The sequence below is a fragment of the Pholcus phalangioides genome, unplaced genomic scaffold (genome assembly GCF_987345545.1).
Source record: "Pholcus phalangioides strain wild (caught in Gottingen) unplaced genomic scaffold, Ppha-v1.0 ptg000011l_1, whole genome shotgun sequence".
Classification (NCBI taxonomy): Eukaryota; Metazoa; Arthropoda; class Arachnida; order Araneae; family Pholcidae; genus Pholcus; species Pholcus phalangioides.
In genome coordinates, this window is record NW_028301604.1 from 28,677,646 (window position 1) to 28,701,718 (window position 24,073).

At 37.7% G+C, this 24,073-nt stretch overlaps 1 protein-coding gene across 3 annotated transcripts in view; it reads left to right on the forward strand.

Moving 5' to 3' along the window:
• LOC149080312 (pancreatic lipase-related protein 2-like) overlaps nt 1-24,073 on the forward strand; it is a 189,826-nt gene that overhangs the window by 79,197 nt on the left and 86,556 nt on the right. For all 3 annotated transcript variants that reach the window (XM_089239438.1, XM_089239436.1, XM_089239437.1), the window contains one exon: nt 1,556-1,672. In XM_089239438.1, coding sequence (XP_089095564.1) covers nt 1,556-1,672 — 117 coding nt within the window. The remainder of the gene's footprint in view (nt 1-1,555; nt 1,673-24,073) is intronic.

The following is a 24,073-nucleotide window of genomic DNA, read 5'->3' on the forward strand; positions in this document are numbered from 1 at the left end:
TAAAAAATATATTTTGCACGTTTGGTATGATATGAATTTAACTCCAGCCTTGTTCCAGTGTTTCTTAACAGATAGAGCTAACACCATCGTAGCACCGGGGCAGAAAAGGTTTTAGAAAAAGAGGGCTGACTCCTTGGCCCAATGGAAGAAAATTGGAGCTAACCTCTTCTTGCTGCAATCTTCTCATATTGCGAATTCATCACGTTTATTAGTGATTGTGTATAACTCCCAGCAAGTATTGTTAAATGTGATAAATTTTCAAGAAAATTCTCAAATTCGCAGGAATCATACAAACTTCAATTGAGGATTATGCACAGCTGTTAACTTGAGGAGTTAATTAAAGATAGTTAATGTTAATTAGATGAGTTAATTGAAGGTAGTTCGTAAAATTAAAATAGTTACATAGATATTGTAGTAGTAATAATAGTATGGGAAAATGTAGTTGAGAAGAAAGAAAATAAAAGGCTAGAGAGAGAGAAGGTAAAAGAAACCTACGTGTTAGTACACAAGAATGTTAGGTCAGGAAGCAATGCTAGGTAGTGGTGAATTTTCGATAGGAAAGTCTAATCAAATAAGACGGGTTGTTGAATCTATGGGAAAAGGTATATTTTGGAATGTCGTTATATGTAGTCGGAGAAAATGAGAAAATGTTATAAAATGAGATACTAGTATAGAGAATGATACGTTGGTAAAATATTATTCATGTCAAGCTGAAGACTGCGGCACTGGAAATCTTATGTAAAATAAGATAAGGCTAATCTTTGTCGCTGTTCAAATGCATTGAATTATTAATAAATGCGTATCTAGACTATTCCTATGGACGTGAAACGGATCTGAATTAAAACGGTTGGGTCGAAGTTATGGGTTCGTGAAGTTTTACCTGAGAAGAAGGTAAGCGCCAATGAAGTAACAGTCTCATGGTGAAAAGTTAGACAGAGGGTAAAGAAAATAATAAGATGGGCGAATGGAAAGTTTTGAAATAGCGCAAAAAGAAAAGGCGGATTAAAATTATTCTTTACCTTTTTTTTTTGCAGTATATCCAACGACAATAGGAGAAATGGCCTTCTTCATTGACGTCACAAGCTTCGTGCGGAGATCTTGTTCTATAGGTGGTGTTGGTCGAACCCGGATCCCTCGTTTGCCGAACGAGTGCTCTCACCACTAAGCTACAGAGAAGGAAAATCTCCATCTCCTCTGAAGGAAACGCTTCAATGCAGGAAAATATCTCCTCTGCAGCTTAGTGATGAGATCATTCGTCTGGCAAACGAGGGACCCGGGTTCGACTTCCGGTAGAAGCAGAGATGAGTTTCTTCCTTAAAAAAAAATCAACATCTCAAATAATAAATATCTTCACAACATCCAGTTTTCCGTACATCGTATATCTTGCAAATCCATTGTTGTTTGGTATTATTATCTGAATACAAAATTTGTGTGTTAATTCACCATGATTCTCACTGCCTTCAATTGTAAAATATAATTTTACTACAAAGTACATCGTGTTCGTAATGCTCTTTTTTTTTATAAGCTTCATTTCTCCTCTTTTCCTCCAATCTAGGCATTGACCCTGCGGAACCATTCTTCCAGTATATGCCTCCAATAGTTCGCTTAGATCCAACTGATGCTGATTTTGTTGATGTTATTCACACGGATTCTGTATCAATCTTACGTTTCGGTAAAACACTTTTCTGTCATTCAATTATTTTTCAGTTGTTATACCACACACGCACTTTTCTATCGTTCATACTATATCTTGTTCATGTAATAGTAATGTGCTAGTAGAGTGGCAGTCATGTGGATATTTTATTTTTGTTGTATTTATCTTTTTTTTCTTTATTTTTGCAACGTAAAGTTAAAAACATTATTTTATAAATCTGGTAGACAGATTTTTTTTTATTAGCGTCTGTATTTGACAAGGGTTGCTGCTGTGCCTTTATTTTGATGATTTGAATGAATCAGTTTCCGAAATATTTTTACATGTGTAGATGCTTTGTAAATTTGCACTCTGTAGCATAGTGAACTGGAGTACTCACCATACCGCAGGCACATTTGTCTATTCGGCGGCGTTTCCGTTCGTGTAGATATTTAGAGAATGGGCCGTATCCTGTTATGAAGATAGTCATCACCCTGTTCCAGTTTAATGTGCTGTATTTTCAAGGGACAATTTCGTGCACTTTCCTAGCCGTGGTTCCTTGGTCCAAAATTGCTATCATTTCTGGAGGGTTGATTGTTTAAGTTGTCGCTTCAGGAGCGTTAGTGGGAATGGGTTATCAAGTTTATTGTCACAGTTCATGGCAACCTTAGCTAGAGAGTCTGTTCTCTTGTTTCCAAAGTTACCTACATGGACCTTGGTCCAACCTAGGGGAATTTGGGTCTTCTAATTTAAACGCCACCACAATACTCGTACAATCATATTTTTATTTGTTGGATCCAAAAGTTCTTGAAGGGAGAGTAAGGAAAGGAAAACATTCTTTCTCTCCCTTTCCTGTTATCAGACTTTGAGCAAAAGCCCACTGGCAGTTGATTGACGGGAAGGGGAGAAGAAAAACATGCTATCGATATCTCGGGATTGCCGCTTTAAGGATTAAAAAAGGTCTCTTCGCTTTCTCACAGTCTTCCTTCCACTTTTCCGAGGCTTAGTTCGTACTCGCCTGGATATAAAACTTCACTGCCAAAAAAACTTCACTGTCAACTAAAACTTCACTTCCAAAATTCACTGCCGTGAAGTTTTGGAAACCTCATCTTCAGAAAGATATAGACTTGGTTGAAGGGGGTGCAAAGACCACTAGAACAACACTAGCGAGTATGCCAGGCTTTAGTTATCAAGAAAGACTTGATTCATCGAATATGTTCCCTTTTGAATAACGTAATCTTCGTGGAGACATGATCAAAGTATTTCAAATTTTAATGTAATCGATATGATGGATCATGAAATATTGTTACGCCGCCATTCAATTGCTTCAACTCGGAGACACCAATTTTGGACTTTCGGTGGACCCCCAGGTTAGGTTGGTAACGGGACCCCTCTTAAGTTAATTTATAGCGTGAAAAAACACAAATTCACGTATTACTGAAATATGGCGCCCACAAAATGATGAGAATCGTCCTTGGACCAGGGCTAGGGCAACACCTTTACAGAACTCAACAACACCCTCTTTAGATTGCTCCAGAATGGGGGGCAATGTCGAGCACCACGCCAAGCCAGGGCCGCAACTAAATAATTTCTCACCCGGAGCAAACCGGCATTTTGACGCCCATTGCCATGTAGAAGAAGCAGTTAAAAAGGAATTCGGTGCTACTTCTGGTACAGCGCCTGGTGCACCAGACTCACTTGCCCCCCCCCCCCACAGGTTTGGTGTGGTGTAGCAGTAGTAGGTAGGGCCTCCAAAAAATGGCTCGGGGATCCATGATGTTCTTAAGTCAGCCACCTCGTTGGGCAATTTGCCTGTTGTGGCGTTGTATTTGTAAATTATATGACATTTTCTTCGGTTTAATTTCTATACCGCAACAAGAGAATGCCACCTACTAGCAATTAGCCATTCTTCTTCTGTTTACCTTCTCTTATAGCCATATCATCGTCTTTTTTCCTTTCTCCACAGAAGCTACTCATATGGGCTTTTTAAATAGGGGGCCATTCAAGTATTACGTCATCATCGATGGGGGGGGTCCGATTTGCTGACTTTTGATGACAAGGGGGCAGGGGGGGTTTGGATAATGCTTACGTCATCAACCACCCTTTATGAAAATATGAGTTAGGATTCAGAGGGGCAGAGCTGATGACGAATTTTGCTGACTTTGGCTGACAGGGGGGGGGGGGGGAAGGGGGCCAAAAATGGCTAAAAATTTGCTTACGTAATACTTGAACGGCCCCTAGGTGGCAAATGCAGTAGTGACAAATAAAAAGATTGACCATACCTGCTTGTCAAGTTTACAGTTACGTCTATAGCCCCCTTAAGGGCATGTCCCCCCAAGGGCAGGGCTGACAGGGTTCCAGCCTCGGGGCCCTGGATGATTCTAATCATTTTTTACAACTATAAATTCATTTTAGAGTGACCCGTCGAAGATTCCAATCTGAGAGCCCGGCTGCAAGATGTGGGGGGCCATGCTTAAGGGCATCGGAAGAATGGTCCTCTCATGCTGCAGCAGGGATCTTCGCTGGGATTTCTCACCGGACGTCCATTCTGAATTTACAGTGTGGAAAAAAAAGGGAAAATTTTAAGAATTCTTCTATAGGCTGGATTTTGTCAGCCCATCCTTCGTCTTCAGCTCGTCTGCCACTACGAAGGTTACCATCAAGGTCCATGGGTTCGCACTCGGGCATAGAACATTCGAAGCAAGTTCTTTACCTACCGAGCCTAGGGCGACCACCGATGGATGGAGCCTTCATTTCCCACCCAACTCCATTGGTTGGAAATTACCGTATGGCGATATATGAACGGAGTTGGTGTGCGGTGTAGTAGCCCATCCTTCTGGGGGCCATGGTCGAAAATGTTTTATACGAGCAGTGTTCGGCTTCAGCTTGATGCATGGAACTGATTATTAAAAAAAGGCTGGAGTTTTCGATCCCTTCTGCGGAATAAAAAATATATTTTTTGTATTAAAATAATGTGCCGCAAGTGCTCGAGCAGCCGGGCCGTCTTAAGAGCATCACGGGCTTTCCCGGACCAAGTGATTTTTCTGAGGCACTACCACGTAAATTCTGGAAAATTTCAACCAGATCTTATTTTTGTGAATCTAATGCGACAATGCCTTAAGACGACACTGTCGAACAGTCGGTGTTTACGCAAGAAAAACACTGCGATGACGACGTTATCGAGAGCACTGTCGTGGCGCTTTTAGTGAAATTTCTAGGAGGCCAAAATAGCGCTAAAGACGCCAAACGGGAAAGCGCCGTTGCTAATGCGCTATTCTCGATGGACAGTTGCTTTACCTAAAAGTAAATAATAGAATCGTCCGACGTGACGTAACGTGACGTAGCCAGTGTTCTTCTCGTGATCGGTGGACTATACTGTAAGTGCTCGTTGCGTCCTACGCCACTGTGTATTTATGGTTTTGCTGCCTGTAGGCTATATATATAGCCGCTGTGGTGGTCGAGTGGTCATAATGACGGACTCGCATCGCGGGTTCGAGCCCCAAAGTCGCCACAGTGGTGGTCGGCTGAACTTGGTTTTCTATGGTTCCCAACTTCGAGGCGCAAATGCGAGCCGATCTCCCCGTTAAAAAGTCTCGCCACAGAGAGCAACAGGCGTACAAACAGTACAAATATTCAGTCACTACACATCACTCACTTCACTTCTGAGATATAGATGGCAGCACTGAAAAATCATACACAACACTGGATACGCACTCAGACTGTTAGGTACACACGCTTACAATGCCGGCACATCTCACTAGGTAGTATATTGCCTATGGCAATAGACCTGAGTTGTCCTCGGTTTCAAAAAAAAAAAAAAAAAGGCTATATATATACAGGATGGTAACTATCGACGCCCAATAATTACACGCGTGATTCCTTGTGAAAAACTGATATGGAAAAGTTTTTTCGGTTTTTTGATTTGACCCATAATTAATGAGTTATAACGCTTTAAAAATTGATGATGTCACTTCAAAATCCTGCCAAATTCACCGAATGAACACCAAACGTTTAACTTGGCGTTCTTTTTTAACTGAATAATGATATAACCCTAAGAAATCGAGAATGTAAACCAGTTTCTTTTCCCTCTTCTGTTGTGTGTGTGTGTGTGTGCACTTTCAAATTATTGAGTTTTGAGTATTGAGTTTTTCAATTCATCCATAAGATTTAAAAAAAACTACTGCCACCCAAAAATTCTGAAATTTTGCTCAAATGTGTTACGAACCATGTATTAGTAAAATGAACACATCACAGATTTAGAAGTTAACACAAGTATTTTTTAAAACAAAAATTGAATTCTCAGATTTTTGAGAAATTTATAAATTTTTTCTCACTTTGAAATTCATAAAATTCTAACGGATGATCAGACATCGAAGTTCGAGGTTCATCATCATTCCGTAAAAATATTTCTACGAAATTTCAGAATTTTTGGTGTAAGCCCGGGATTACACTATAAAAGTTTTATAAAAGTTCGTTTATAAAACTTGAAAAATGCAACCAATAGGCGGATCAGTCAAGTTCGCTCGAATGTAACAGATGTGTTTATTGGTTACATTTTTCAAGTTTTATAAAATAATTTTTATCAAAGTTTTATAGTGTAATACCAGCCTTATAGGTATTTTCCATATCTTAAAAGATGAGCTCAAAAACTGCAATTTGTGGAAATCGCGTTTAAAGCGTTTTTTCTTGCCCACGTTTTTGCACTATAATTCATTAACTTTTCATTTTATTTTGGAAAAAAAAACAAAACTAACTAAGCCCCAGTGCCTAGGGCGGTGAAATGCCTTGAGGAACATCCCGAGAAGATAAAGAATCCGTCTCCTCCAGCTCCTGTAACTCCGGTACCAGCGCCGTTAAGGAGATCGCCGCGTCTTCACCCTGACATTACCCTGGTAGCACTGTTTGCAAGCGAGGATCAGAATGAAGTCCCCGGAGAAATTTAAAAGATCTTCGAAAACAGTGATAAAAAATGAATTAGACTGGGTGTATTGAACTGCCCGAGCGCAATGGTGTGCTCTGCTTTTGTCATGCAATCCTTGATCAATCAAACTTCTCATTGCGCCTTTTGCGATGTGATTTTATACAACTTTCTATGATTGTTTATTATCAGTGCCAGTTGCACTTTGACTTAAACTTGATTGATTTGAGATTCTTCGATTTATATAATTTTTAATTACCTTGCACTATATGTGATCTTTGACGTATCAATAAATTTTGGTTTTGCCGGAGATGCTCTGGTCCCCTCCCATGGCCCCCCCCCCAAGGGGTGGGCTGACAAGGCTCCAGCCCTGGAGCCCGGGAGGATTTTAATCATTTTTTTGTTTTTTCACGCTATAAATTCATCATAAAAGGGGCCCCGTGAAAGTCTGGTCGGGGGGTCCGTAAAAGATCCCAGCCTAGGTGTCCTGCTTCAGGATGTGGGGGGCCATGCCCCCCCCCGAAGTGCTTACGTTGCTTCTTGCGACAGAGCCTGGGTGTCTCGTGGTTTCTCCAGTGCCTAGGGCGGCGACGTCCTGATGTCCGTCTCTGTTCAGAGGGGACGTGGAGCAACTGCCCCCTTATAAATACGCCTCCTTTCCTGGCATAACAAGAACAAATATTTTTAATTGGTCATTTGTTTTGGCGATGTTTGACCTAGCTGGTCCTTGCGCCACAAAAATCGAAAAATCCAATCCAATAAATAAGCCCCAGAATAAACCTTCATGTGAGAAAATGATCTCAAGTTCTGCGAGAATCATGCAAGCTGGAATAAATTTCAAAGCAGTTCAAGTATCCACTGTATGCACCTTCCCTCAAAAAATTTGACTTGATAGTGAAAGAGAACAAATTGCCACATTTTGGCAAAAGATGTTGATTTGGTTAAAAAAAATTTCAAGTAGATCTCATTTAGCTAACACTTTAGAAATCTGGTGATAAATTTGCCAGTATAGTGGATGAAACTAACACGTAATTAAACGTAACAACAATGTTTGTTATAATCACACAATTTTTATAACATTTGTTATAATTAACTACATTCAGAGAAAAAGCGCCAGTCGTGAAAGAAGAAGGCCGAACTTGGCTTCTAATGGGATTGAATATTTCAGTTCATTTTTAAGAAGTGACAACCCGCTGCTGGCGGAGAAATGCACTTTGGTTCGGTGTTTGGCATATAACTTATGACCGTTAGAAAAATGACACGTCACAAAATTTTAAAAGCTTATAACTCGCCTAATATTCGTCCTATCCAAAAACGGAAAACACGTTTCCATATTCGTTTTTCACAAGGAATCACGTGTGTTATTATTGGGCAGTCGATAGTTACCACCCTGTATATATATATGTTACGGTAAAAGCCCGAAGCGTGGTAAAAACCTAGGTTTTACCAAGTCGAGTTGGTAAAAGCCCGAAATACACTTTGGCAAAAAGCTGATATTTAGTAACTTCCATGAAAATTAGTATAAAAATGCGAATGTTCTCATTTTTATAAACTTGAAAACTTGTCATTTATTAATCACAACGATCTTGATGCTAATTAAGGTTATAATTAATTAACTAATTAGTCATTCAAATTCGTGAAAATTACTAAAATTTCGAATTTACTAATTTTCATAAATTTTAAAGCTCGTCATTCATCAATCACAACGATCCTGATGCTAATCAAGATCATAATTAATTAACTAATTAGTCATTTAAATTCGTGAAAATTACTAAAATTTCGAATTTACTAATTTTCATAAATTTTAAAACTCGTCATTTATTAATCACAACGATCTTGATTATAATTAAGATTATAATTAATTAACTAATTAGTCATACAAATTCGTTAAAATGAGTAAAAATGCGAATTTTCTAATTTTTTTTTAAATTCGAAAGCTTGTCATTCATCAATCACAACGATCTTGATGCTAATTTAGATCATAATTAATTAACTCATTAGTCATTCAAATTCGTGAAAATTAGTAAAAATGCTAATTTACTAATTTTTATAAATTTGAAAGCTTTTCATTTATGCAATCACAACGATCCTGATGATAATTAAAATCGTAATTAATTAACTAATTAGTTATGTTTCAAATTCGTATAAATAATCATTCAAATTCGTGAAAATTACTAAAATTGCGAATTTTATAATTTTCAAAAATTTGAAAGCTTGTCATTTATTAATTACAACGATATTGATGCTAATTAAGATCATAATTAATTATTTAATTAGCCATTCAAGTTCCTGAAAAGCGGTAAAAATATGAATTTTCTAATTTTTATAAATTTGAAAACTTGTCATTTATTAATCACAACGATTCTGATGATAATTAAGATCAGAATTAATTAATTAGTCATTCAAGTTCGTGAAAATTAGTAAAAATGCGAATTTTATAATTTTCATAAATTTGGAAGCTTGTCATTTAATAATCTCAACGATCCTGGTGCTAATTAAGATCATAATTAATTAATTATTCATTCAAATTCATTAAAATTAGTAAAATTGCGATTCCTATAATTTTTATAAATTTTAAAGCTTGTAATTTATGAATTATTACGATCCCGATGCTGATTGAAATCATAATTAATCAACTAATTATTCACTCAAATTCATGATTTTTTTCTAATTTCCCGCACGCCATCGAGTGCACATGTTCCGGATATTTTAATTATAATTAGAAGTAAACTGTAATTACAGCTCATTTCGGGCTTTTTTCAGCTTGACAACAACCAAAACCAATCGGCAAATATTTGAAAAATATGGTATTATACAGTTGTGATATCAATCGTAGTAACTGTAATTTACAAATTCTGAAAATGATTGATTATTATTGTCTCGGCAAATTCATTGAATTTAATTTATAGTAATTTTGCCAGCTAATGTTTTTCGAACTAGCCAAAAATCTCATTCCTGTTAATTATCTTTAAATGAATTTCCAATCGAAGTTGGTTCAAAGAATTATTCTCTAAATCAGCGGTTCTCAACCGGTGCTCCGGTGCACTCTCCAGGGAATCCGCGGCCGCTTGAGGAAAATAAAAAAAAACAGTAAAATTAAAATATATATAAATATTTTCAAATAGAAAAATAAATCAGTAACTTTGATTAATAATTAAGAAATGGGCCTACGGGGCTCCGTCATATAATTTTTTTACTAAAAAGGGCTCCATGAGTCAAAAAATGTTGAGAACCGCTGCTCTAAATCATTGTCATCCCTTAAACGGCGTGGGTTCCAAGCGCAGTGGGTAGGATTTGTCCCATTTTATTTTCTGCAATTTTTGGAACTGATAGAAATCCTGTGTGATAAAAAATGTCAGCCAGATTCAATATCAAAACCACTTGTCTGAACTATCCTTGTTGTATATGAATGAATACCTTTTTACTCCTTTTTTACAAATAAGGAAGCGGCTCGAGCTTATCCACCGCCCGGGACCGTCGTGAGATAGTTTAGTTTTATCCGAGGATGATGTTACTTTCCGCTATCCACACATACGAAGTTTTTTAAACAGCTGGCTGATACGAAGATATATATACACTGCTGGCCACCCAAATTGCAACACCAAGAAAGACAAGAGATATCGCAACAATATTTATTTTGTAGATAACATGTTGACCAAGCATCAAATGATTAAATTTATAGACTTCTGTGAAGTGTGGTTCCTGCCAAAATCAGTAGCCAGAGTAGCCGCCATTGTTGGAGATCACCGCTGCCACACGCCTCGGCATTGATTCAAAGAGACTTTGGATGTGTTCTTGGGGTACAGCAGACCAAGCAGCTTCCACGCGTTGCCAAAGTTGATCTGGTGTGGCAGCTGGGGATGTAATCTGGGTCAATCGTTGAGCAACCATGGACCACATGTTTTCTATCGGCGAAAGATCCGGAGAGCGAGCTGGCCAGGGAAGCAATTCAATCTGGCGATTGACGAAGAACCTTTGGACAATGCGTGCCACGTGTGGTCGCGCATTATCCTGTTGAAATATGGCTGTGGGCAAGTCCTGAAGGTAAGGAAGGACAACTGGCTCCAACACCTCGGAGATGTAGCGCTGGCTTTTTAAAGTACCGGTAATGCGTACTAGAGGAGTGCGAGAGTGATATCCAATACCGCCCCATACCATAATACCCGGTGCAGGACCAGTGTGGCGGTGCATAACGCAGCTGTTCAGCATCCTCTCTCCACGGTGTCTCCAGACTCGAATCCGACCATCGTGGTGTTGCAGACAGAAGCGTGACTCGTCAGTAAAGACAATTTCATTCCATTGTGCCGTCCACATCCTTCTTTCATCGCACCATTGGCGGCGGAGACGTCTGTGGTTCTGCGTCAAGGGTAGGCGAAGCAATGGACGTCTTGCGGACAGACCACTCTGCTGTAAACGGCGTCGAATGGTACGCGCAGACACTGGATGATGCGGTACAGACTGAATGTGCTGTGCTATGGTTCGTGATGTGGCTGAGCGATCCGTCACTGCCATACGCCTGTCATCACGTGAAGTGGTGCACTGAGGTGGATGCGATCGAACACGTCGGTCCGTCGTACCCTCCTGCATCCAACGATCACATATCCGCATTACAGTTGTTTGGTTTCGTCCAACACGACTACCGATTTCCCTGAAAGATAATCCACAATCTCGGTAGGCCACTATCCTTCCTCTGTCGAACTCGGATACTTGATCAAAAGATGATCGTTTTTTTGAAAAAACCACAAGAAAAACACAATTGCCGTATTTCAAATCGTCGAAATCTCCAAGCCTTAAATAGCGCTTTGAAGTGGCGCCACAGGCGCGCGTGATGTGCGTCTGCGCTGAAATTATAATCATTTGCATATCTCACCTCTGCTAATGCATGTTGTAAATTTCATATTATTTGCATGCTTCCTTCAGGGTGTTGCATTTACGGTGGCCAGCAGTGTATTTAGGAAAAAAAAGAAAATTCATCTGTCCTTACGGGGAATCGAGCCCACGTCTTTTGACTTTCCGGGTGAACGCCCTGGACCACTAGAGTAGACTACAAAGGCAACGACTATCTCAATCTTTCCTTGGAGCTCGTGTGCACTGAACGGGACCGTACATGGACGGTCGGACCTAACTCAGGCCAACGCTCGCAATTGCTAACCCTGCCACCAGATGGCGACTTATCCGAGGATGATGTCACTCTCCACCATCCATACGAAGGTTTTTTAACAGCTAGCCTAAGATAAATCCAGGAAAGAAAATTCAACTGTCCTTGCTGGGAATTGAACCAACTTCCTCTCACTTGCCGGGTGAGCACACTAGACTACAAAGTCACCAAATCATCTTTCCTTGCAGCTCGTGTGCGCTGAACGCGACCGTACATGGACAGCCAGACCTAACATGGACTGCTGTCAAAACTTTCGTAGCAGAGAATGACATCATTTTCGGATAAATTTCCATCTGGTGGCAGTGTCAGAAATTGTGAGCTTTGGTCTGACTTAGGTCTGGCTGTTCGTGTACGGCCCCCATTCAGCACACACAAGCTCTAAGCAAAGAGGATTCGTTGGCTTTGTAGTCTAGTACGCTCACCCGGCAATAGAGAGGACGTGGGTCCCCGCAAGGGAACTTGCATTTTCTTTTCTGGATTTATCTTCCAGCTGTCAAAACCCTCGTAGTAATAGCGGCGAGAGAAAGACATCATATTCGGATATTATCAAAGCCTTTGCAAGTAGGAACATAAAAGCGTTAGCGGGAGGGGGAAACAACAAAACCATTCACGTGCTCAGGGCCTCCAAACATCTTAATCCGGCCCTATTAAGACTCCTACATACGCTCAGCTAGATGCTGTTTTTTTAATCTCCTCTTTCCCTCCTAGAATGTGCCAGTCTTAAACAGATGGACTTGAATTCTGTTTGAGACAGTTTTGCAGCGGAACTGGGGGGTATGAGTAGGTCGACCATTTGTCCTTTATTTCCCGGGACATTCCCTTATTTTCACGTAACTTTTGCTATGCCGACTTTTTCGTCGAAATGAATGATTGCAATTACTGTATTTTCAACTCATAAATTATGATAATAACGACTATAAATAAGTTCTTATGGAACGCACTTTAAAGATTTCAGTCACAATTCGGCAGCCTATGAATTAAGTACTTCGTCCCATTAAGCTGACTTCCAATTTGGGAAAGGTGCTCGAAAAACTTCTTATACAAAGATTCTCCTACTATGTTGAGCGGGACGGCCTCCTTCATCGTCTTAAATTTGGTTCGTATGGGTCGCTCAACGGATGACGCCCTTCATCATCTAATGGAACAGATTGAAAATAGGAGGAAAGAACATATTATATATATTTACTCACAGCCGTTATCTCCCTCGACATTAAGAGGGCTTTCAATTTACAGATTGCTACTGTCAAACCCCCCACTGAGCCTGGCTTCAAAATCTTTTAAAATTTATAAAAATTCGTAATTTTACTCATTTTTACGAATTTGAAGGAATAATTAGTTAATTATGATTTCAATCAGCATCGGGATCGTAAAGATTAATAAATGACAACCTTTCAAATTTATGAAAATTATAGAAATTGCATTTTTACTAATTTTCGCGAATTTGAATGACTAATTAGTTAATTAATTATGATCTTAATTAGCATCAAGATCGTTGTGATTGATAAATGACAAGCTTTCAAATTAAAAAAATTTTTAAAAGTTCGCAATTTTAGTAATTTCCACGAATTTGAATGACTAATTAGTTAATTAATTATTATCTTAATTAGCATCAGGATCGTTGTGATTAATAAATGAAAAGCTTTCAGATTTATAAAAATTAGTAAATTCACAATTTTAGTAATTTTCACGAATTTGAATGATTAATTAGTTAATTAATAATGATCTTATTAGCATCAGGATCGTTGTGATTGATAAATCACAAGCTTTCAAATTAATGAAAATTAGAAAATTCGTATTTTTACTAATTTTCATGAAAGTTACTAAATGTCAGCTTGGTAAAAGCCAGAAATGTATACGTTTTCAAGCGTGTTTCGGGCTTTTTTATCGTAACATATACAGGGTGGTAACTATCGACCGCTCAATAATTACAAACGTGCTTCCTTGTGAAAAACTAATACAGAAAAGTGTTTACCGTTTTTCGATCGGACAAATATTAGGCGAGTTATAAGCTTTTAAAATTTTGTGACGTGTCATTTTTCTAACGGGCAGTTATATGCCAAACACCGAACCAAAGTGCATTTCTCCGCCAGCAGCGGGTTGTCACTTCTTAAAAATGAACTGAAATATTCAATCCCATTAGAAGCCAAGTTCGGCCTTCTTCCTTCACGATTAGCACTTTTTCTCTCAATGTAGTGTGATACTATAACCTTGCTATTACGTCTCACTTACGTGTTAGCTTCGTCTTCTATGTTGGCAAATTTATTGCAAGATTTGTACCATGTTAGCCAAATGAGATCTGTTTGAAAATTTTTTTAGCCAAATCAACACTTTTTTGCCAAAATGTGCAATTTTTTTACCTTCACTATTAAGTCTAATTTTCTGAGGGGAGGTGCATACAGTGCGTTGTGTTTACTACGCTATCCTTTTTACATGCTGTCGTTTTAATCAGATTACATGTTGATCAATGAAACGGCAATTTTTTTTAGTTATTTTAAAACTACATCGAAACAGTCACGTGTAAAAAACTTGAACGAAAATTGCACAAATGGTAGTTTGACGAAGGTGACATGCAAAAACAGACAGACAAAATTTTATTGTTACGCCGTGGGCCTATTACAATTTGGTGACATTTGAATATATATTATACACTGAAGGGAGAAAGACAGTACATCAATTTGAGATTGGGGAAAAGGATTGCACTGGGTTAACTACATTCGCGACAAACGTTACAAACAATATATTGAATAAAGCAAGAAAAAATATACATAAAAATATTAAAAAGATAAAAAAACGCATTGAATAGGAACATAAGAAGTTTCTTTGAATAAAAAAAAATACACATATATATCAAAGAATGCATCAAAATATATTTATGTCTCGGATTCATTCGCATATTTGCTTTCTGTGAGAATAAAATTTTTAGTCTTTGAGCAGCTACAATGAAATTGAAAATTGAGTGATATTGTTTATGAGATAATTTTAAGAGACCATTCAAATCAAAATGACTCATGAGTCCATAGGGGTGACATGTAAAAACAGCGAAATAATAGCATTTAAGGCATTTTATGAATTTGCATATTCAAAATAATTAGTAGTTTCGAATATTTTCTATCGATTATTTATCGAGTCACATTTTCACACCGATTTCTGCATGTGCAATGAAGATTTTTAATTTCCTTTTTGACTGCAATTTATTTTTGTAGCGCTGAAATATTAATAAATTTTACTTTACCTTTTTTCACAAGAAAGATTTGGACTACTTTAAAATTTTTTCCAGCCTGCATGATTCGCGCAGATCTTGGTCATATGAAGGTTTATTCTGGGGCGTATTTATTGAATTGGATTATGTACACTGGTGAAATAAATTAAGAGAATTTGCATATTTTATCGAATTTCATGAAAAGAACTCAACTGAATGTAAAACCACTGCTTCTAGACAAAAATGCAAATCTTATACGTCAAATACGTAAGCGTACACGTGTGTGTAGGCGGAGCCAGTAGAGAAACAGGCTTTATAAGCGCGCGTAAGTTAAGACGCATTTCGTTCGCTAGCACACCTCGGCGAATTTCTTGGTGTTATTTTGCAGCAATCGGTTAATTTCAAATTGTAACAGTAAAAATGAGTAACCACCAACGTTTAGATGATGGAATGAGGTGGCGAATTGTGGGGAGGCTAGAAGTAGGCCAATCTCAAGTCCAGATTTGTAGAGAGGTCAATTTAACGCCCAGTGTCGTGTGTAACTTATGGAAACAGTTCCAGGATACCGGATCCATCGAGAGAAAGCCTGGGCAAGGTCGTCCAAGAGCCACGACGGCCAGAGAAGATCGCCATTGTCGATTATAGCGAGGCGTAACAGGGACCCGCTACCTACCCTCCAATGTCCGCGAAATCGACCATTATGGCGGAGGAGGTTTAATGGTCTGGGCAGGCATCATGTTGGATGGCCGCACACCTCTCCCCTCTCCATGTCTTTGAAAGAGGCACTGTGACTGGTGTGAGGTATAGGGATAAGGTCTTGGAGCCCTATGTTCCCCTTTTCAGGGGTGCAGTTGGCCCCGAGTTCATTTTAATGGACGATAACGCGAGGCCACATAGAGCTCTTCTGCTCGACGATTTTCTAGAGAGTGAGGATATTCGCCGATGGATTGGCCAGCCAGATTTCCAGACCTTAACCCTATAGAGCATGTCTGGGACGCTCTGGGGAGGGCAATTGCAACTCGCAACCCCCCTCAGGGAACCATCCAGGGAATGAAAATAGCGTTGCTGAACGTGTGGGACCAATTGCCACAGGAAATGACAAACTGCCTTATTTCAAGTATGAAGTCACGCTGCAAGACCTGTATATCTGTAAGAGGGGACCATACCCCCTATTAACCCATCTATTAACCCATTTTTTTGTTTATTCTGCAACCGGTGTTTCATACCTTCCGGCTCCAACGAGTGTTACGCACAATCATGCGTGTGTATTACAATTATTGAATGGTTATTTGTTTTGTGTTGTATCAATGTATGTACATATCAAATTTCATTAAAATCAGTACAGTAGTTCTAGAGATAATCGACCAAGTCTGCAAATTCTCTTAATTTTTTACACCTGTGTATTTTGGGGCGTAAGGACCAATTAGGTCAAACTGCGCCAAAACAAATGACCAATTGAAAATAACTGCGCTTGTCATGTCAGGAAAGGAGGCGTGTGTTTATAAGGGGGCAGTTGTGTGCTCCCGGCCCCAACGATAGTGCTGGCACCCCAACCGGTTCGTCCCCGGAACCGAGTACGAGTGCATCGAGCGATAGCTTCAATTCAACGTACGAAATGTTTGAATTTGCGAAATGCTGCCTAACGGATGTTATGAACTTGAACTCTAAAAAAGACAAAAAGGCGATATTAGAAAAATTTCTAATTGAAGCAGGCAACATCCTAGTTAAATGATTTCATGAGAAAATTCTCTGAAATATTTGGAATTCATCCAAATAAGTATTATCTATCTCTTTTTTCTTTTTCCCTTACCCTCCTTTCTCTAGAAAAATTCTCAAAAAATCTAATAAAAAACAAAAAATTATTTATTTCAGGTTTTCCTGAAAATAAATTTAAAAACAAAAATAAAAATGTATGTTCTCTATCTTTCCTTGCTATTAATAATACTAATACTATTCACTTTTTTCTTACCCTTCTAGCATTACTATTATTATTGTATTTATGTGTAGTAACAATCTTGCTCTTTTTAGCCAATGCCGTTAGTCTCCACTCACCAGCCAATACGGTGAGACCATGGCGCGATCACCTGACGTCACAAGCAGCAGACTTTACTTTTCCTGCCGATATTTTAAAACGACTAACAATTTCAGAAGGACATGTTGAGTTTTTCCGCCGGTACCTAGTCCATTTACCCGACTTCCGACCAAATACACGCACTTCATAAATTACACATACATATACGACCTCGTCTATCTCTTCATATGGGCCCCTCAGGGACCCCGCTTGAAGGCAGCTAGTGTCAAAGATGACAGGCACTGCCAGAAAAATCCCACAGTTCCCGGCCCCCTCTTCACACAGACGGACTTCAGGATGTCGCAGGCCCTAGGCACTACTAATTTTGCCGTCCCTTTGCTCTTATATGTGTATGTATTTTGTTTCTTAATTTTTTCCGAAAAATCATGCTTACACCCCCCCCCCCTCCTTCCTCCAGCTCTCAATTTTCGAAATAAAAGGCATGTCTTTGCTGTGTGTTGTTCCAAATATGGTTTTGAGTAGGGGCCTACTGTTTCATACACATATTCATAGCATTAATGAGATGCCGTAAAAATTGTTAGACGTCATCGTGACAATTTGTAACTGTGATCGATTTCATTCATTATGCTTGTTGTGTTACTCAAGTTAATTGTGTTGCAAAATTACAATCGAAAGCTGTGATGCAACATGTAAATCTTCCAAAACTTCTGAATCGGAACTGGAAACAAAAATCTCATCTTAAACTTGTTGGAGATTAAAGGGGAGTTTCATGACCCCTGAAGTCGATTTTTCAAACATGACTTTAAAAAATATTCCATTCAATTATGAAAATCAAATGCCAAAAACTTCGTGTGAATCGGGTTAATTTGTTTTTTTTTTTCAAAATAAAATTAAAAATTAATCAATTACAGTTTAAACGTAAACAAGAAAAAATGCTTTGAACGCGATATTCACAAATTGCAGTTTTTGAGCTCATCCGTTTAAGATACGAAAAAAACCTACTACACCGAAAATTCTGAAATTTTGTAAAAATATTTATACGGCATGATGATGATGAACCTCGAACTTCGATGTCTGATCATCCGGTTAGAATTTTATAAAGTTTGAAAAACTGTATAAATTTCAAAAATCTGAGAATTCAATGTTTGTTTTAAAAAATACTTGGGTAAATTTCTAAAGCTGAGGTTCATTTTACTAACACGTGGAGAGTAACACATTTGAGCAAAATTTCAGAATTTTTAGGGCGGCAGTATTTTTTTTTTTAATCTTGATAACCGGATGAATTCAAAAGCTCTGCAATCTTGAAAAATCATAAAAATTAACAACCGCGTAAAAATTTGGAAAGTGCACACACACATACAACAAAAGAAGAAAAAAAAACTGGTTTATACTTTTTCGATTTCTTAGGGTTGTATCATTGTTCAGTTTTAAAAAACACCAAGTTAAACGTTCGGTGAATTTAGCAGGATTTTGAAGTGACGTCATCAATTTTAAAGCGTTAAAACTCATTAATTATGGGTCAGATCAAAAAACGGAAAACACTTTTCCGTATTAGTTTTTCACAAGGAATCACGTGTGTAATTATTGGGCGGTCGATAGTTACCACCCTGTATAAATATTAATGCCTAAGCAACTCTGAAGTAAATTGAATTTGAGAGCCAAGAAGAGCATCATGGTTGGTTACACTTTATACGCTCATGGCTATCAAGTCTGGATACCCGATGAGAGGCATAAAATTTAAATAATAAATGTAACTTTTATAAATGTGATCAAAAGAAGCTGTCCTGGACAAGTGACCAACCTTTATCAATATCAAAAGTGAGTCCGAGTGAGATCGGGAACCCGAGAAGGTGGATAATGTAAAAAGTGAATCGGATTCCGATCGAGAATCTGAGGAGGTAGATAGTGTGAAGAGTGAATCTAAATCCCATCTGATCAAGACATCGCGTATGTTTGGGTAAGAAAGGCTATACCCAGAAGAGATGGCTCCCGCATAGACATATTAGAGTCGTATAAACGGGGTTCCATTGTAAATAAGTGATTTCCCGAATTCTCGGGAATTCTCCAAAACGTTCCCCGAAGGCTCCAAAATGGCGGAAATTTGGAAACCCTATTCGTCGAGAACATGGATTGGTATTTTTAGTACAATCAGGCGTTCAGGAATGCCTACTTTTTAAAACCATATATAGGTCGACGACTCTTACCTATATAAGGTTTTATTATATATTTTTTCAATCTTTTTTGTACATTCAAAAAATCTTGTGTTTTTCTTTGAAACTTCTCTAAACTTTTGAACATGTTTATGCATAAGGGGGAAAAGGTGTGACTTTAACACCATTCCTTTCCCTTCGTTTTCAAAATATGACAAATGATTCCACACTCGGAAACTTTCCGCAGCTCAAGAACGAATTCATTCAGACGAGAGTGGATTTAGATCTCAGTCATCTGCTTGCGATGTGTTAAAAAATCGTGTCTGTGGTAAATAACCGAAGCTACATGTACCGAACATTCGTCTTTAATGGAGTAATAAAGAAGAAACCAGCGATAAAAGCAAACAACAAGAACAAACATGGACTTCCTATTTGCCTTTTATTTTATGATTTGTTCTTTATTGTGTTTGTATTAGGCAAAGGTTTTCCAATTATTTTTCCATATTTTTATGTGTGATGAATAAAACAAAATTGTGAGTTAGATAGATTATAAGGAAAATTGCATTGACTTGCGATGAATGTTTTTGCCTCTTAAAAATATGAAAGTTATCTTGACACTTCGAGATTATGTCAACATCGTTCAAGTAGACCAGTGGTTCCCAACCTTCTTCAGTCCGCGTACCCCCAACCCCGAATCCTCCGGACTCCCCCCAATCTGTTTCACCCACAGAGTAAGAATAATATAGAGAGCGCGCGAGGGGTTACAATGTGAAGCAAAGATCCGGAGTCACGTGACTCCGGTCAAAAGGCTGGTCAGGGAAATCTCGCTGGCAATGCTTTCCTTATGGCTATTCGTATGACGATCTACACGCGCTGTCTTATTTTTGATTAGAATGGTCAACACTTGCGCAGCTTGCGGATGTTCTGAACGATTTAGGAAAGGGGAACCAGTATCCTTTCACAATTGAGTACTTTTTTGCTTATTCCCCTTCTTATAAATTAAAAATTGGAAAATTAAATTGACGATTCAATGGATTTCTGACGTAGTCTCAGTTTTTAATGATCCCATTTTGGATTTAATTCAATTAAAGTTCCAAGTTTTGGTAAAATTCAAATGTCACGAGTCATTATTAAATGTTTTAATAGAATTTTTCGTAATTAATGATTGAAGTAGTGAGTTTTATTAAGTTTTAATTGAAACATACGTCTCCGCAAGATTTGGCGAGCTAATGATTTCATTCGAGTTTTGCTCAACTTGAAGAAAATATGCTTTTCAGAATGAGGAATTTATGGCAAATATTTTATTTAAATAGAATGTAATGAAAACGCACCCTCTAGCCCTTTCCGGCGCGGTGTCCCCATAGCGAAACCACCTTTTCAAAATTCCATCAAAAAATAACTAATTTTCGCACAGTAATCATTTAAATCTTATTAAATAGCTTAAGATTTAGATTTTCTGTCAGAGATGGCAGCATCATACTGGTTTTGTTTTGCAAGTGGTAAAAAAATCCGCCATTTTCTCTAGTTTTATAGTACGTGTTTTAAAATTTATTTCCTAATAAAAAAAAATTTTTTTTCAAAAATTGATGATGGTTTTTTATAGATTTTACCCTATTTGTTGAAATCAAGCCATTCAATAAACTTAAGAATAGTTTAAAATCAAATTATGAAAGTTTTAAAAAGGTGGTTCCATACTGAGGACACCGCACACCTAGAGCAATGAGATACACCAAGTGACGTCAGTGTGAAACCACCTCTCTTGAGACGAAGCGACCTTGTTTTTCTTCATTTTCTCCCCTCTGTCTTGTTTACTAGAAAATGGGTGACAGCAGCAATGGTGTTGAAACATCTCATATGTGTATTTGTGGTGGAAATTTTGGGGGTTAGAATGGAAGACACAACATGTGTTATTTTTTTGTCCCACACATAACCATTCTTTCATTCTAGTGGTTTTAGAGCAGCTTTTTCTTTTGACGACTACTTTCTATGCTCTCTCTACTGCTTTAATTTTATTTTCTGGAATTTATTTCGCCTTGAGTCCCCCCCCCCCCCCCCTCTTCACAACCGATTATTGGGCATTTGTTACTTTTATTGGTGGTGAAATGCCTATAAAATTCCTAAGCACAGTTGAAGCAATATTATACTAATTTCAAAGCTTCTCTCTGATCTGGAGTCTAATGCATCTGATGATACACCAGATAAAGAAAATAAAACAAAGCTTACTGCATGGATTATCACGAAAATTATGCTGATGTATACACTGCCCAATGCCTGGATCCTCCCGACAATTTCATATGGTTCAGGAGAAAAAAACCAAAATCCAGATTTCAAAGGAAGAAGTGGGACCATCTTAGTAAATTCTACGAATGCCGGATACATCGCCAATCTTGATGTTCTCATTGTTTTTTTCAGTGCCACTGATGGAAAATTTGGCATTTCGAAAAAATTTATATGCCACTCAAGAAAGAAAATTTACACTGCCATCTCATTGAAAAAGATTTACCACCTATCAATATGCTTATGTTGATCATTTTGGCCTACAAAATCGGTAGAAAGGGAATTTTTCAAACAAAATGTTGCTTTTTCTGCATTACACCCTAGGGAAGCTTTCAGTGTTCTAGGTGTGCGGTGTCCCCACTGTGCGACCACCTGTTGTTCGCTGGATTTTGATGAAAATAAAATAATAGTTGCAAAACATATTTATATGAGTCCTATGTATCAAGTATATGAAGTTAGTTCGGCCAAAAAAAATTTTTTTTATATAGTGCCCCTCAAAGGGCTAGACCAGTGATTCCCAACGTGGGCGCTAACGCCCCCTTGGGACGATGGAAAGTTCCGGGGGGGGCGGTAGAGCTACGGATATAACATAGGATCCTATGGGTGAGATTGCGTTGGGGGGCGATGCGAGAAAAAATTTCTGAAGAAGGGGACGATGGGACAAAAAAGGTTGGGAAACTATGCTCTAGACAATGGCAGTTTTGCATAAAAATGTATAACTACCTCTAAAAATAGTATTTTCACCTCTCTTCACGCCTGAGATAAAACTATTACAGAAAAGAAATTTTTTTATTGATTAACTTGTGTTTGTTGTATGTGTGAATGTTGTATGTATGAACCATCTGAGTTAAGATCTGAAGCTACTATGTGTACCTCAGATGTTAACTTGAAGAAAGAATCATTCTAAAAACTACTTAATGCCTAAAAAAAATGAAGATTCGCATATGTATACTTCTGGAGCGAAGAGGTTACACATATGTCACATGTAACATACATTTACGTACTCTAAATTATTACATATATACGCTACACGAAATTTCATTTCTTATAATTTAGAAAAGTACTTACGATGAGGTATTGCAATTTTCTTGAAAAATTCATTTTATTCCTGAAATATTATGTAAGTGTTTACATTTTTGTGTGATAAGGTTATAAAAGGTTTTTTAAGAAAATGTTGGAAATGAAACTTTTACTTATTATGTAAATATTTCATGACTGAATATGGTATGAGTGTGAATGTGTTACATTACATAACATAATATGATGCATTATAATTATATACTCAAAATGAATGTATGATTGGAGAAATTTTAATGTTCTTGGAAGATAATTTTTATGTTTTAATAACCCCTAGTTAAAATAAATTTTCGAAATTAAAAGTGACAAAGTGAATGAGAAGAGAATATTTGAGAATATTTAAAAATATAAATGAAATAGGCTGTATATATAAGAGATAGGTTATATATATAATAAGATTTAAAAACTCAAAAGTCTTAAATTATTAGGAATTATCCCTTTTGGAAAATAAAACAATTTCGTTTTCAATATTTTTTTATATTATATAGAATTATTTATTTTTTCAAATCCCACATTCCCTAAATATTTTACAAAAGAATGAACGAAATTCATTGAACAAATGAAGGAAAGTTTTCATCAACTCGATCGAGTCAAATTTCGTTACAGCAACATCCTTGCGTTAACACGAAATCACTAGGTTCTGCGAAAACGAGCCAAATGTAATAGCGCAGAACCTGTTCTTTCCCCGACAATACTGCTTATCTTTTCTTCACGTTCGACAAGTTTTATGAATAGCGTGCGCTGTCTATTTATACGTATTTTTAGTCTATGGTTTCACCCATTACAGTTTTCGGAAAACTTAAAAAAAAAGGTACATTATTGAATTAAATTAAATGGTCTATTTTTTTCATTATTTAGCTTTTTTTATTTTCCAAGTAAGCAAACAAATTAACACAAAGATTGGGAAAAAAATTAACGTGATGTTTGGGATTGTAATGAATCACAAAGTTTTGAAAAATTAGGCTCAAAATCGGATAAATACAAACTCAAATGCGTTCAATTTGCTTCTATATTTATTTTTTATGTAAGTATACGAAGAAAACGTCCGTTCAACAAGCACCGTGCTAACAAACGGCAACAATGACTTTTCTAGAAAGTTCAACGTATTCGTCACCGCGGCAAGCCCAAAAATTTACTAGGTTCAGCATTCCGTCATTGAAGAGAATCTTCAGAGGGTTATCTGATGCGAGCTCTAGCAATTTATCTTTTTCTGTAATCGACAATCAAGCCGGTTCAAAATAGTCTTCTTTGAAAGGATTAGATGTCCACGATCTCCCATTTCCGACTCTCAAAAAGATTTTTCAAACGAGGATTTTAATCCGTCCAACTGTTAAATTTAGCTCAACTTGTGACAAGAAATCGTGAAGTGTTTTAAACACTTCTTAAAAAAAGGGTTACCTCGTTCCGAAATTCGAACAGCAACGTCAGGACCTAACCCCGAGACAGCCACGTAACTTCGGTGCACATAAGCAAAGTGTTGTGAAGGATGTCCATGTATTCCCACAACCAGAGCCGTCTTAAGAGCATCATGGGCCTCCGGGCCAAGTGGTTTTTCTGAGGCCCTACAAGGCACATTCTGGAAAATTTCAACCAGATCTAATTTTTGTGAGGCCTCTCTTCTCTTGAGGCCAT